The 17047-nt window shown below is 34.7% G+C and overlaps 1 protein-coding gene across 2 annotated transcripts in view; it reads left to right on the top strand.

Moving 5' to 3' along the window:
* LOC150103268 (uncharacterized) overlaps positions 1-17047 on the top strand; it is a 134454-nt gene that overhangs the window by 48090 nt on the left and 69317 nt on the right. For both annotated transcript variants that reach the window (XM_090397512.1, XM_090397511.1), the window contains exon 6: positions 13104-13393. In XM_090397512.1, coding sequence (XP_090253638.1) covers positions 13104-13393 — 290 coding nt within the window. The remainder of the gene's footprint in view (positions 1-13103; positions 13394-17047) is intronic.

Genomic DNA, 17047 nt, shown 5'->3' with positions numbered 1-17047 from the left:
AACATCACATGGCTCTTACTTTTTCAAATCAGCTCATTGATCGTGTTCTACTTTGTAATTAACTATTGTCTGCCACTGATGGCCTATAATATTCAGGCTGTAATACCATGCCTTAAATGAACAGTATTACTTATTTCTTGTGTTTTGCACTCTAATTTCTATAGACACACATTTTTCCCCCATTGTCTCCTATGTAATTTCCCATTCTTACTGAAAAGTGGGAAAATTGCATCCTGAAAAGTCTCCAAAAATAGCTGAAAATTTAATTTGAAGTTTAGCAGTTCACTAAAGCAAAACATCTAAGATACTTATTTGAATTTCAAACCAGCTTCCTCAAAATAGAATACATAATTAACATGTGCAACAGATTATACATTTATTATTATTCTTATGTGATACCTCTAGGGAGCTCAAAGACTCATCGAGGGATAGTGTGTCAACAGCATCTAACGATTGAAACCCTTCCAACTACTAACCATGCTTAAACTTGCTTAACTTTTTGTGAGCCATTAGTAGCAGAGGCTCTACCAATCAGCCAAACTGTGAGCTTTTGGAATCTTATCACATTACTTTTCCAGATCTATAAAAATTAAATACAGATCTTTGTTTTATTTCTAAGATTCTCAATATTTGCCTTAAAAAAGATTCTGATTAGCAAACAAACGCTAAACTTCATTTTATCCATGGTTATTTTTCTTATATCCTTTATAGTTCTGAATCACTTCCACCTACTTCCTGCTGCAGCTTGATTGTTAGTGTCCATATTTTGTGACAAGTTGTGTCCTGAAGATGTGATTTAAAATCTAGCAAAATATTAACAGCTATTGGGTAATGTTTTTATTTTATGACACCTCTTCATGAAAAGTTGCAGATGATTGTACATTAGTACTTTTGTTGGGCTAAGGGATTTGTTTAATCACTTTTCATATTTCTTCTTTATTTATTTTTATATAATCCAGAAACCTAGTCTAGAGACCAAATGTGAAACTCTTTCAGGCCTCTTTGGAAATTATGGAGACAACTACCGTGTTTGAATAAAAACTTTAGTTTACTATTACTAAAATTTTACAATTCGACGTTTCGACCTTTATGTCAAGGTCATCTTCTGGCGCGTACAAATATACACAGGAAACAAGCTATACTACAATCATACTGGTTCGTTAAAGACACTGACTAACCGCTACCACAATTGTTGGCCTGACCTCTGGTGAAAAAAATTGAAAAAAGAAACCTTTGAGCAAAGGGCTCTTGATTCCGCTACACTTCGACCGACAATCTGGCTCAGATACGTTGACGACGTGTTCGCAATCTGGCCGCACGGTCGACAAACGCTAAACACGTTCCTCAGCCACCTAAACAAACAACACGAACGCATACAATTTACCATCGAAATCGAAAACCAAAATTCGCTCCCGTTCCTAGATACACTAGTTACACGTCTTCCTTCAGGCAATCTATCCTTCACGGTCTACCGAAAACCGACACACACGGGCCAATACATACATGCGAATTCATATCACCACCCAGCACAAAAATATGGAGTCATAAACACCCTTAAAAACTGAGCCACAACTATTTGCTCTAACCAGCAGGCCCTGAAACAAGAACTAAAAATCATTAGTGACACATTCATAAACAATGGCTATAACAAAAATACTGTCAAAAAAAATACTCTATAAAACCACAACAAAAACGAATCTAGATTACAGTAAAACCATAGCCATCCCATACATTAAAGGGTTATCAGAAAAAATCAACAGAATCCTACAACATTATAACCTTAATGCCACCTTTAAACCACCCACTAAACTTAAAACCATATTCAGCGCCTCTAAAGACCCTCTCCTCCCATTAGCACATCCTGGAGTCTATTGCATCCGCTGCACCTGTAACTTACCGTACATTGGTGAAACAGGACGGACAATCCCTATACGCAAAAAAGAACACATTAGACACATTAAATATAACCATTATGGTGAAGCAGACCTCTCAGACCACGCACTCAACACCTTACACCAAATCAACTGGAAAAGCACCTGCTCCTTACACCGCACAAAAACATGGTACGAAAGAAAATTTAAAGAATCCTGCGAAATCCTGATAAACCACCCAAATATCAACAATAAAGATGGTATGAAAATTCCAAGGATCTGGATGGCACACATTCAGCCAACCTAATTTGAAAGATTCAACATAAGTCAGGACTCTAGCCAATCTGCTATTATTAGATTAGAAACCATTCCACTCCAACTGGCTGGAATGATGTTAATATATGTATATAGTAGACAACACAAATAATAGGACTTTAGCGTCGATGTATAATTTTTTTTTTTTTTTTTTTTTTTTTTCACCAGAGGTCAGGCCAACAATCGTGGTAGCGGTTAGTCAGTGTCTTTAACGAACCAGTATGATTGTAGCATAGCTTGTTTCCTGTGTATATTTGTACGCTCCAGAAGATGACCTTGACATAAAGGTCGAAACGTCGAATTGTAAAATTTTAGTAATAGTAAACTAAAGTTTTTATTCAAACACGGTAGTTGGCTCCATAATTTCCAAAAATGCATTCGGATCACCGTGCAAGCCTAAAAGAAAGGATCTTTCAGGCCTCCATTAAATGGGTTGGTGATTTCACATTAGGCAATGAAATTCATTTCCTACCTGAAAACAACCACTAACATCCATGTCCATAGCCTTGGTTGAAGAGTGGGTATGCTTATCACTCAACCAACTAGGCTGGCATAATAAATATCTTATTCTGGTCTTCTGATGTGTTTAATATCAATGAATAACTACCAACACCTTAGTCTGTCCATGTTTGAAAAAATAGCCGAAATGTTTTCAAAGTTCTTGCTTATTCATACATATATTGGCTACTGAATTAGAATCTTTTATTTTACGTACTTACTTCAGTGAGATATATGTCAGGAACAGCCTTCATTTAAATGATTCAGTCAGTTTCTGCACAGGAGGTTCTGTTTGTCTATACAAGCCTTCTCAGACAGAGACTGTCTTAGGACTGCAGTTACTTCTTTGACAAGCAATGTGGATTATTTTTCCACTGATTAAACATCCAGGATATATCACCTTTTGAGAAACTGGTCAGCCCTGCTGTTTTCAAAATTGTTGCTCCAGCCAAACAGGCACCAACAATAAACCCTTTATCTAACTCCAAAAGATCCTTTGTTTTTCCCCATTGTGATCAACACTATTTGATGATTACTGACCACTAAAATAGTTGCCTAGAACATATGGGTGATGGCATACATGACTAAGTATTTTGTATGTATGCTACATAAGTGCCATTTATGTACATCTGCATAAAGGTTTCTAATTCATTGGCCGGTATGGATAGTTTCTTTTTATTGCTGATTTTCAATATTTTTCACAGCAGCTTTTCAGTTCAAGTTTTGAAGCCTTAGAGTGGACTAAGCTCTCACAGCTTAATCAGTAACATAATGCCCTTTGGTCGAAAGACTTGGATTTGAATACCATCTAGGACAATCAACTTTAGATGTGTATTTCACCATTATGGAGATGGCAAGATTTCCCTTCCTAGAAACAATGATTTTTCATTTCGCAAGATAAACTAGTGAATATGTGCAGTAGTTCATGAGACTACAAAGATTTATGGATTGCCAAAAATCCATAAAATGGAAATCCTGTTGTCAGTTTTATCAAATTGCTGAATGTCTGTTATATTCAGTCATTGGGAACATATCATTCCTATATTAAAAATACCTTGAATTTGATTCTAAAATTTTAATATAGAATTATAAGATAAAATGCTATCACAGAATGACATAATGGTGACCTTGGATTTATTACTGTTCACTAATATACCCATATCAAATACTCTTAAATAATTGAGGAAGAAATTTTCTCCTGATTTTGTTATACATTCTGGTTCTTTCCTGTACAGAAAAGTACATTCCAAATGATCAAGTCCAGCAGGTGGACTTCATCATTTGGATAGCTCAGACTTGCCAAACATATCAAATTTTTATATGGTTGACTTTCAATAACAATTGTTTGTCACTGTGATTGAGAAATGCAATCGTGAGAACATATTGATACTTGGTGGTAGCAAAGACATGAAATGTGGAAAGGCAGTAGATGCCATTTGACCAGAAATGCTGAAATATGAAGCCATAAATGTTTTACAGTGGCTACACTCTGCATAATTCAGATGGCCTGGTAAGTAACAGGGTTAAATTCCTGATGATTGGAGTTACAGCTGTCTTAGTATCATCTGTAGAAAAGGAAAATAATATGAATATAAGAAATTCAAAAAATTCTTTACTTGAGTGTTTCAGGTAAAATTTCTGCAAGCATACTTGAGAAGGTACTAAGAAAATTTGGAGAATAAATACTATAAACAGAGGTAGTCAGGAGCATATTTTCACTTTAAGACAGTTGAGAAGTCATGGGAATATAAACAAGGGTCTGTATCTGAGTTTGTAGATTTGGAAAAGGCATGAGAATACCAATAGAAGAGCTGTTCAAAAAGGTTTTGGTTATGGTATATTATATCAAGTCATACATAATCTATATTTGAGTTGTCAGTAATTAGAACTGAAATACAGAAAGATGGTTTGCTGTTACCTGTACCCTCTTGCACTTCATTTATCTTCACCGGTTTTCATTTATATGGATCACATTATGAAGGAAAGTGGCACTCTGCTGGGGTGCTTAGGGGTCAAAGCTGTATAACTGAGAGGAGACCTCCGCATAGCCTTTAAAGGAATGCGGAGAAAAGGCCAGGGCTTCTGACCTAATGTCCAATCCTCACCTTCTCGTGGGGCACCCTGTTGGGTATCTACTTGGATACTGAACAAACGAGGATGGCCTGGCAATTTGGGATTTAGCTGACCAAATTGTATTCTTATTGGTTAAACCAAAATAAAAAAATGATGGCACAACATGACAAAATTTCATGCTTGCTGGGGCATTGCCTAGTTAAACAAGCCCCCCGTTGTTTTCACCAGGGCGAACATCGAAAAGTCAGCTACTGGAACAAATCTGAAAACACATCCCAACTCAACATCACCAGAGTTCAAGATCGTACTATCAATATAAGAAGCCTGAATGGCAAAGAAATGGAGCTAGCTGAGGAATTAGATAAGTACCAGATCGACATAATAGGGGTGACTGAAACAAAAAAGACAAAAACTGGTGAGATCTTTCTGAGCAATAAATACAAAATGTTATATTCAGGCAATGACAATCAAGGAAAAGAAGGAGTAGCCATAGTATTCAACACAAAATACGAGGCTAATCTTCTTGAATGGGGGCAGGCAGTCTCAAGTAAAGTGATGTGGGTAAATATCAGAATGGGGAACTGAACAATGAGACTTATTTGTGCCTATGGTCCCACAGAAGGTTCTACTAAGGTAGAAGTGGAGGAATTTTTTGGGGCTTTAGAAAAAGCAACTGACACAATGAAAAAGGAAAAGTTGGTCCTTGTTGGGGATCTAAATAGCAGAATAGGAAATGATTGTCAGACATACAAAAATATTTTGGGAAAATTTGGAGAAAAGATCAAAGCTAATAATCATGGCAAATATCTGTTGGATTTCTACTCGGGACATGGACTGGTTATTACTAACACAATGTTTCAACATAAAAATGTGCACAAATTCACATGGAGAGATGAGGCAAGGTATAAGAAAAGTCTCATTGACTATGTTGTTTTCTCCCTGGTGCAGCACACCAGAGTGTACACAGGATTTGAAATTGTAAGTGATCAGTATTTAGTGATCGCTTCCAAATTAAAATAAAATTGAATTTCATATTGAAAAGAATAACATATAAGTAAGTTTTAAAGCGAATAAAAGTTGAGCAACTCTCAGATGTGAACTATAGACTAAAATACACAAAGATTATTGAAGGAAAAATGAAAGAGTTTGAGAACAGGAATCAAACCTTGGAGATTCAGTGGCAAGCCTTGAAGAAAGCCCTGATTGATTAAGCTAGAGAGGCATGTGGTGAATTGTCTGCAAGGATAGAAAAATCGGAACTCCATGGCGGACACAGGAAATTAAAGAGGCAGTGAAGGAAAAGAAGAAAGCATATCAAAAGTTCCTGGAAAATAAGTCAGCTTGTGCTCTTAGAGAATACAGAGACAAATGTAAGAATGCTAAACACTGTAAAACCAGCTAAACAAAAGTCAAGGTTTGATTCCTGTTCTCAAGTCATGGGAGGACTTTGGCAAGAAGATAGAAAATAAATATCAAGGAGGTGGTAAGATATTCTGGACATTGTTGAAAAAGCTTAGGAATGGAGGAAAGAGTGCTGTAAAAGAAGTTAGAGATGATAAAGGCGACATGAAAATGGGAGAAAAAGATATCCTTGAAGTATGGAGTAATTACTTTGAAAAACTGCTAAATGAAACAAGCAGTGATGACAGCACAGTGGTAAAAAAACACTGACCAGGCATGCAGTCAGGAATACATATCCATACTTGAAGTAGAAAAAGCTATCAAAGGCTTGAAATGTGGAAAGGCAGCAGGAGTACGTGATATTCGACCAGAAATGCTGAAGTATGGTGGTATAAGAGTTACAGTGGCTGCACTGCATAGTTCAGAAAGCGTGGACAGAAGGACGAATTCCCGATGATTGGAATAGCTCTAATAGTACCCATATATAAAAAGGGAAATAAAACTGAATGTGAGAATTACAGAGGGATTTCCCTACTGAGTGTTTCTGGCAAGATCTATGCAAGTATACTTGTGAAACGATTGAGAAGAATTGTGGAAGAAAAGCTTGGTGAAGAACAAGCTGGATTCAAGCCAAATAGAGGCTGTCAGGATCAGATCTTCACTTTACGACAAATAGTCAAGAAGGCATGGGAATATAACAAAGATCTGTATTTAAGTTTTGTCGATATGAAAAAGGCATATGACAAGGTACCAAGAGAGAAGCTATTCAATACGCTACAGTTATATGGTGACAATGGGGCATTATATCAAGCGATACTTAGTCTTTGTGTTGTAAGTCAGCAGTTAGAATTGAAGGAAGTACAGAAAGATGGTTTAATGTTAAATTTGGTGTGAGACAAGGATGTACATTATCCCCTCTGTTATTCATTATCTATATGGATCACATTATGAAGGAAAGTGGTATTAAACATGATATCAAAATTGGAGATGTTAATGTCAGCTCTTTGCTTTATGCAGATGATGTTATACTTCTAAATAAATATGCGACAAGTCTGCAAGATTCTCTGACTAAATTGAATAACTGTTGTAATAGATATGGTATGAAGGTCAGCAATAAAAAGACAAAGACAATGAAAGTAGGCAGAATCATTGAAAATGTCAACTGTGTTGTGAATGGAGAACCTGTGGAATAAGTAAAATATTTCAGCTGCTTAGGCACGATTTTTAGTGAAGATGGTAAATTCAATATAGAAATAGACAACAGAATCAGCAAAGCTGGTATGGTGTCGATTGAATAAATTCATATGGAATAAGAGAGAAATTAGTCGGAACACTAAATTAGCTGTATACAAGACAGTGTTCAAACCAGTTTTAACTTATGGATCTGAGAGCTGGGTCAGAAGTAAAACACTTGACCAAAGACTAGAGACTGCAGATATGAGAGTCCTGAGAATGATTATAGGCATGAACAGATTGCATCAATAGCAATATCATATTAAAAATGCGAATATAAGGAAAGAACTTGACATTGTCAGCATCCAGGAATGCGTTAGCAGAGCTAATTTCAAGTGGTATGGCCACTTAAACAGAATGGGCGAAGAAAGATTAGCAAAACAAGTGTTCTCTGCCAGGTTGGCAGCAAAACGACCCAGAGTAAGACCAAGGTATAGGTGGATTGATACGGTACAAAGTGCCTTAGAAGATAGAAATATAAAATCTGATAGTCTTGACAAGGAACAGACTGATTTGGAGGAAAATTGTAGATAGGAAGTTAGTAACGATGTAATTTTTTTTCATGTAGTACTATCATATCCTGTACACCCCTTGAGGGTACATGGCAGGAATTTGATAATGATGAGTTATTCAACTGAGCTTTTTTTTTACTCTATATAGATATTATAGTCTTAACTAAACTGAATACCTGCTGTAATAAATTTTGTATTAAAATCAGCAGGAACATGAAAACAACAAAAATCCTGAATAGAGAACCTGCAGAACATGTAAAACATTTGAGCTTTTAGGCACAATATGGAAACAGAGAACAAACAAAGCTTGTATAGTAGAGTCAGCTGATTAAATTTATATGGAATAAGGGAAAAATTTGTGAGAACACTAAACTAGCTTAGTTATTTTAGCAGTGATTCCATGTAGTCACTAGCCACCCTCCTCATCATCATTCTAGTATAAAAAGTGTGATTTACCTACCTTTTTTTATAAGCGATACTGTCCCCATAGAGTATTATATTCTTATTCATCCATTCCTGGATTTTGTCTTTTAACAGCTTCTCTAATACTCTATCACCACTCCAGAGGTACCGATTGATCTTTATTTGAAACCTCCTTTATTCAGTGGAACCATTTTGTCCTCCAGTTCCTTTTGGACTTTATTAGAGCTAAGGCCTAAGTTAAACAGCCTAATTAGAGACGCTTCTAATTCCTTTTGCACATTCTCATATTATGCAGGATGATATTCTATCTAATTCCTTGGCTATATTTGCATTGAGATTCTGCAGTATCCTAAGTATGTCCAATTCATCGACCTGTATTCTCATATTAATGCCTGTCACATCTATTACTGTAGTGTCTACCTTCGATGATACATAAGCTTTAGTGTTTGTAGACATTATTCAGAGAGATCTCCACCAGGAAGTCAGGGACTTATCAAGGGAGCCTACATACTACACGCATAACAGCTGTCATGCTACTTGTACACATAACATCAAGTGGCAATCCATTCCAATCACACACCACTATGAGAGAAAAATCTAGATTTCACCCCCTTCTTAGTAGCATTCATTCTCAGCTTTCAGTAATGCTCTCTTGTCCTTTCCCCACCCTCTATAAAATAAATTCCATCAACTGAAATCATGTATGACCCTTTCAGAAAAATGTAAGCCTGAATCATATTGCCACTCTCCTCTTTTTCTAGTTGCTGCAGATATCATTCTTTAATACTCTCCACTGCATCAGAAACCAAGAGACCAGACCTGTGGCCAAAAATAGCATAAGGTCTTATCAAGGCCTTGTAAAGAGCAAAATGACATCCTAGTCTTTACCAATTAAAGATGGAAACTTAATCTTACATGGAAATAATTTTCATGTATACAAAATTTGTTGCCTTAGTATCTAAGACATCTTCAGTGCATTAACAATGGAACAGAATTATTTTTAAAAAATGCCACTGCAGCATAATAGACAGCAAATTCTTAATTTTAAAAAAAATCAGAAAATCATCAAATTCCTGACTTGTACTTTCAAGGGGGTGTATAGGATATGATAGTATTACATGAAAAATTACTAACTTCGTATCGACACTTTTCTTCTAAATCAATCTGCTCTCTCAAGACTCCAATATTATCAGATCTTATATTTCTATTTTCTAAGGCACTTTTTACTGTATCAATCCACCTATATCTTGGTCTTTTTTTTTTTTTTTTTGGCAGAGAGCACTTGTTTTTTCTGAGATTAGCTCTACTGACACATTCTTGAATGTTAACAATGTCCAGTTCTTTCTTAATATCCTCGTTTTTAATATAATATTGCAATTGATGCCATCTGTTCATGCTCCTAATCTTTCTCAGGACTCATATCTGCGGTCTCCAGTCTTTGGTCAAGTGTTTTATTTCTAACTCAGCTCTCAAATCCATAAGTTAAAATTGGTTTGAACACTGTCTTGTATACAGACAATTTAGTGTTTTGACTAATTTCTCTCTTATTCCATATAAATTTATTCAGTTGACTTCCTACCATACTGGCTTTGTTGATTCTGTTGTCTATTTCCATATACAATTTACCATCTTCAGTATAGATAGTGTCTAAGTAGCTGAAATGTTTTACTTGTTCTATAGATTCTTCATTCACAATGCAGTATTTTCATTGTCTTTGTCTTGTTATTGCTGATCTTCATACCATATCTATTACAACAGTTATTCAATTTAGTCAGGGAATCTAGCAGATTTATTTAGAAGTATAACATTGTCTGCATAAAGCAAAGAGCTGACATTAACATATTCAATTTTGATATCAGGTTTAATACCACTTCATAATGTGATCCATATAAATAATAATAGAGAGGATAACGTACATCCTTGTCTAAGTATTGCTTGATATAATGCCCCAATGACACCATATAACTGTAGCATTTTGAATAGCTTTTCTCTTGGCACCTTATCACATGCCTTTTGCAGGTCTACAAAACTTAAATGCAGATCTTTGTTATGTTGACATGATTTCTCAACTATTTGTTGTACAGTGAAAATCTGATCATGACAGCCTCTATTTAGCCTGAATCCAGGATAAATAGAGGCTGTCTTCGAAAATCCTTCTCAACAGTTTCTCAAGTATACTTGCATTAATCTTACCAGGAACAGTCATCAGGGAAATACTTCTGTAATTCTTACATTCAGTTTTATTTCCCTTTGTATAAAAGCTCTAGTCATATGGAATTCATCCCTCTGAAGCCTTCTGAACTATGCAGTGCAGCCGCTTCAAGACTTTTATGCCTCCATACTTGAGCATGTCTAGTCAAATATTATCTACTCCTGCTGGCTTTCCACATTTTAGGATTTTGATGGCTTTTTCCTACTTCAAGTATGGATATGTATTTCTGATTGAATGCCTGTTGAGTGTTTTTAACCACTGTGTTGTCACTGCTTGTTTCATTTAACAATTTTTAGAATTAATCACTCCGTACATCAAGGATCTTTTTCTCCAGTATTCATGTCACCTTTATCATCTCTAATCACGTTTACAGCACTCTTTCCTATATTTCTGAGCTTCTTCACCAACCTCCAGAATATCTTCTCACCTTCTTGATATTTATTTTCTATGTTCTTACCAAAGTCCTCCCATGACTTTTGTTTAGCTAGTTTTACATAGTGTTTAGCTTTCTTACATTTGTGTCTATATTCTCTAAGAACACCATCTGACTTATTTGCCAGGAACTTTCGATATGCTTTCTTCTTTTCCTTCACTGCCTCTTTGACTTCCTGTGTGCACCATGGAGTTCTGATTTTTCTATCCTTACAGACAACTTCACATGCCTCTCTGGTTGAATAAATAAGTGTTTTCTTTAGGGCTTTCCATTGAATCTCCATGGTTTGCTTCTTGTTCTCAAAGTCTTTCATTTTTCTTCAATAATGTTTGTGTATTTTAGTCTACAGTAGTACACATCTGAGAGCTGCTCAACTTTTATTTGCTTTAAAACTTTCTTACATGTTCTTCTTTTCAATATGAAATTCAATTTTATCCTGCTCAAGATTAAATGGTGATCACTTCCAATTTCAAATCCTCTGTACGCTCTAGTGTCCTGCACCAGGGAGAAGACATCTCTATCATCAATAACATAGTCAATGAGATGTTTCTTATTCCTTGCCTGCCTCTTCTCTCCATGTAAATTTCTGCACATTCTTGTGTTGGTAATAACCAGTCCACGTACTGAGCAGAAATCCAATAGGTATTTGCTATTGTTATTAGCGCTGCTCTTTTCTCCAAATTTTTCCCAAAATATTTTTGTATTTACAGAAGAAAGATATGATAATATTTCCCATAAAAGGGATAACCAAAGATCATCAGATTTGTTTAAATTCGAGCAGTGTAGAAATACCTCACAGCACTTTACATGACTGTTCTATGAGAATCTACTTTAATGCAAAAGCTTAATTTTCTTCCAGTGTACCCTATGTTTAGTCAAAATGGCATGTTCAGCTCGACTAGACTAGACTGCATCAGTACTGGGGTGTTTAAGGGTCAAAGCTGTATAACTGAGAGGAGACCTCCACATAGCCTTTAAAGGAATGCGGAGAACCGACCAGGGCTTCTGACCTAATGTCCAATCCTCACCTTCTCGTGGTGCACCCTGTTGGGTATCTACCTGGATACTGAATGAACGAGGATGGGCTGGCAATTTGGGATTTAGCCGACCAAATTGTATTCTTATTGGCTTAAACCAATGTAATATACCATTTCAGTGATTTATGAAGGAGAAGTGGAATACTGCATCCAGAAGACTGCTGGATGCAGTCTTCAGATTTTGAGGTTATGCCATCAGGAAGAAGGAAGAGGCCTTGCATTTCACAAGTTCGTGAGTGGGTCATAGCTTCATGGGATGCTGTGAAAACTGAGACAGTGGTTAAATCAAACTCATATTAACATAAAAACTTTCCTTGTCCTGACTGATGGCTTTTCTGACTTCTCTATGTAATCTTTTATATTCTTTAGTCTTTGTTTCTCTGACTGCCTCCTTTTGATCAGATCCCATGTTGAATCTGATATCCATGGGTCTCTTGGTCTTCTAATTGGGCTTAGTGAGATTTATCTGAGACAGTGGTTAAGAAGTGTGGCATTAGTAATGCACTGGATGGTATAGAGAACGATTTTCTGTATGAGGACTCAGATTCTGATTTAGAAGAGGTTTCAAGTGTCTCTTATTTGGCTCTGGAGATAAATTTCTGAGTTTTGACGAAGAAGATTAAAAGGTGGATACTCTTTCCTCGTTAGATTAGGTATTTGTTGAAAGTAGACCTACTTATTACTTTATATTTGAAATACTATAAATTCATTATAATGTTTGGTGATAAAGTTTTTTTTTTTTTCCTTAAAAAAAAGGGTGCATCTTATACACCGGCAAATATAGTATTTGTTTTAGATCTGTTGTGCTGAACTGTTTGATGGTCTGTCCAAAAGTTTTCCCATGATATTTCCTTTGGAATTTGGCTTATCCTCCTAACTTGATTTCTATTGCCTGAAGAATAAACTTAAATTGTATGATGTATTATACTTGGTTTTCCCAATGACATTAATTTAATGTTTAAACATTAATTTTGGTGTAAATGAAAATCATTTGTTGAAAGCTTTGCTCATAATAATTGTTTTACCTGATTATAATGAAAGTTTTTCTTCTCAATTTATCTATTTATAAAAATTAACAGTGAACTGTATATATAGTAGCAAAACAAGAACCTGAGGATTCACCACCTGAAGTGGCATCAGATGTTGAAGAAAGCTCTAATGAAATGCAGGCTAATTCTGGACCATCATTTGCTTCTATACAGCTGAATACTAAAGTTTCAAATGAAGAGAGAAAAGATTGTGCATTAGAAAATCTTGTATCTTCTGCTCAGGAAACTGCTGTCATAAACTGTGCACCACCTCCACAAGAAAGGCACATTTTTCTGTGTGGCCAGTGTAGCATAGGATTTAGTTCTTTGGATGGTTGCAAGCAACATATGGTTAAGGTCTGTTTTACTTTAGTGCATTTTTCAAGCAGTGTTGTTCATTTTATTTGAAGTGGAATGAAACTTGTGTGTATGAGAGAGAGAGAGATTTAGATTGATTAAAATTATTTAGACTGATTCATTCATGATATTTGGTACACTGAGGAGAGTAATTATAAACATATAATATCTAATGATCAAATTAAAACGTTATTTTCTTGACCATGAAAACTATGGAAATGACTTCTATTGGGATTTATTTATCAAATAATTTTTTAGAACAAAAAACTAGTTGGTATAACATAGTTGTTCTAAAAAAATACTTGATCAATAAATACCAATCGAAGTCATTTTCATATCTAATGTGATAAAGTTGCACTTGAAAGCTCTGGGAAAAATTCTGAGTTGTCATGTGGCGCAGCCTTGTTCATGTTCATTGTTTAAAGTTCTTCGTCAAATTCCTAATATATACCATCAAGTCGTGTACCAAAATGAAAAGTTTACATTATGACTAACTTCCTATCGATAGTTTTTCTCAAAATTAATCAATTGTCTATCACGATACCAATATTGACAGATATTATATTTCTTCTAATTAATTATATCAATCCATTATACCTTGGTCTATCCATAGAGCTTTTCCTGGCATCAATGACATTTTTATTTTTCTCTCCCATTCTGTATAAGTGACCATACCACCTAATAATCTCATATTCCTTCTTACTATCTTCATTTTTGATATTCTGCCACTCCTGGCATCTGTTCACTCCAATTTGTCTCAGAACTTTCATAACTGTGGTCTCCAGTTTTTCATTAACGGTTTTACTTCTATTTTCTCAGATCCTTAATTGTTAGTTTAGTGGTTTAACTAATTTCTCTTTTATTCATGTAAATTATTTGTTTGACATCGCTTTTATTTCCACATTTAAATAGCCAATTTCACTACAAATTGGCCAAAGCTGAAATGTTTTTATTTCTATAGGTTTCCCATTCTGCTGATTTAACTGATGTTTTTAATGTTCTTGCCCATTTTCATACTCTATCTTTTTATTACTGATTTTCCTACCAAATTTGTTAGAGTGGTTATTCAGTTTAGTAAGGATTAATTTAAGATTGTAACATCTTGATAAATAAAGAGCTGAGACTAACATCTCCAGTTTTGATATCACGCCTATTGCCATATTCCTTCATAATATGATCCATATATGTGATGAATAATAGTGGAGATTGTGTGCACTGTTGTCTTAACCTGATTATGGATTAATATACTGTCCAGCTTCTCATTCAATTCTAATAACTCCTGTTTGGCTTGAACCTAGTTTGTTTATGTTTTTAAGGCTTCATATGCTTGAAGCTAAGAAAATGTGCTCACAATTTTTCTTAGCCTCTTTTCAAGTATGCTTGTGTAATTCTCATTGTTTTATTTTCCTTTTCTGTAATGAGTCATCTGGAATTCGACCTGTAGACTGTGCATTTTGTATTATGCAGTGCAGCTACTGTGAATTGTATATGACCAGATTTGAGCATTTCTGGGTTAACATCATGTACCTCAGCTGCCTTTACACATTTCAGTATCTGGTAGTTTTTCTACCTCAAGTATTGATATATACACTCTTGAATATTTCCTACCATGATATATTCATCTTCAGTTTCCATATTAACTTATTCTTGAGACTATAAAAGGCTTAGAAATGGAGGAAAAGAGTAATATAAAAGGAATATTTTTCTACCTTCCTGATATTCTTATTGAAAACCCTTCCCATGACTTTTGTTTATCTCCTTTTGTACATTGTCACTTTCTGACATTTTTCTGTTTTCTTTGACTGAGAAAACAGACTTCCCTTCTAGGAACTTTCAGTATGGAATTTTTTTTTGTGCCTTCCTCTAACTTCCTAAGTCCACCATTGCTTATGATTTTTCTGTCCCTGCAGACAACTTAATACGCACCTTGCTAGTTGATTTGCTTCATTCTTCTACTGTGTCTTGGAGGTTTAATTGTTTTTACACTTTATATTTTATTCAATAATATTTGAGTCTACAGTTCACCAGTGAAAAGTACCTAGCTTTGATTCTTGTTTTTAAAAATTTTGTATATGTTTTTCTTTTCAATGGGATTATTAATTTTTATCCTACTCAAAGTTAAAAGTCTCTATCAACTATAACATTCACTTGACTGACAAGAGATGAATTAACAAGAAATAAAATCATCTTTCTTACCAGAAAGTTTATTTTACCTTTTTTTCATCCTACTCATATGAGGAGAGCTCTTGTTTTGTTTTAATCAAGAGTTTTAAGCGAATGTAGGCATTAAGGCAGCAGCATAGCTGAGCAACAGGCTGTTTGCTTTGACTGCAGATATTAAAATAAGGATGTGGGTTCCATTTAGAGAAGAGAATAAAAAGTAAAAGAAATCGATTTGGAGACCTAACAGATTTATCCCAAAGTATTCTTCTTTGAAATCGCGAACGATTACCAGAAGATAAAAATCTAGACATCCTTTAATATTGTTTTTTTCTAAAAGGATAAACAGTAGCATAATTTGGAAATTGTGAATGCCTGTACTAATTTTTTAGTCTACAAATGCAGAGTTCATTCAACTCTGCATTTGTTCCAGTCACTGAAACTGAAGCCAGAGCTTGAAAGACTAGTCTTTAATCTGGAGACGAGGGAAACTATTTTGACAGAAGAAAGGAACCGATTTCATTACTAATGAAGGGATTGTTTTGTGAACTGTAAAGCTAACACTAAGTATTTTCTCTTTCTAGATAACTTTCTGAAACGCTGATTTTTTTTTTTTTTTTCTGAAGGAGGAGTGGATTTGTTTACGCTGAAGTCTACTAAGACAAGATTCTTTATTTGTAAAGAACGTTGACTTTCGATTAGTGAGATAGCTGTCATATTGGAAATTGAGTAAATTGATTGTATTGGAAAGCTGAAGTTGTTAATTCTAGAAGGGTTTTGCAGAGAACTTTTTGTTTTGTTGTTAGAAAATTTCATTTTTATTCTTGAAGCTAAATTTAAATGTTTTCTTATAGCGAAACCTGTGGAGTATCCATAACTATAGAATAACATGTATGCCACAGTATATAACTTTTTTTTTTTTTTTTGTTATGTAAATATTATGTAGACATCAGTACAATCATTAAACAATAGGAATCAAATTCCTAAGAGGGATTCCAATTTAAGCATGTGTGCCACTGTTTTTTTGAATTCAATTCCTGTTGTTCATTCATTGTACTGTCGATGTCTTATGAGACAGACGAAATATTTACATAATAAAAAACTTTTATTTACTGTGGCATATGTGTTATTCTATAACTATAAACTTAAAAGTGTATGAGAGAGAGAGAGAGATTCTCTTATGAAGAATCTCTCTCTCTCTCATAACTACATTAACATAATTATGTTAATGTAGTTATTTTAATTCCACATTTTTTTTTTTTATTGCATATCATGTCTTATTTATGGGAATAAGTGAATGCAATATATGAGATTTTAAAGTTTGGGAAAACTAGAATTACTTTGAAAGAAATATTAAAATAATACTCATAGTGCAAACCTAACTTGTTTTTATGTTCTGGAGGAAAACTCTAGAACACACACGCACACAATTTTCATTCTTATTTTTCAGAGAATACAAGAGGATGAACAAAAGATCTGATCTCTGTGAAGTTT

Source organism: Typopeltis vanoorti, chromosome 9 (genome assembly GCF_054136105.1).
Source record: "Typopeltis vanoorti isolate ZY-2024b chromosome 9, IOZ_Tvanoo_1.0, whole genome shotgun sequence".
In the NCBI taxonomy this organism is placed as follows: Eukaryota; Metazoa; Arthropoda; class Arachnida; order Uropygi; family Thelyphonidae; genus Typopeltis; species Typopeltis vanoorti.
Note: the sequence above shows the minus strand (reverse complement) of the source record. Positions and strands in the feature narration are given on the sequence as shown.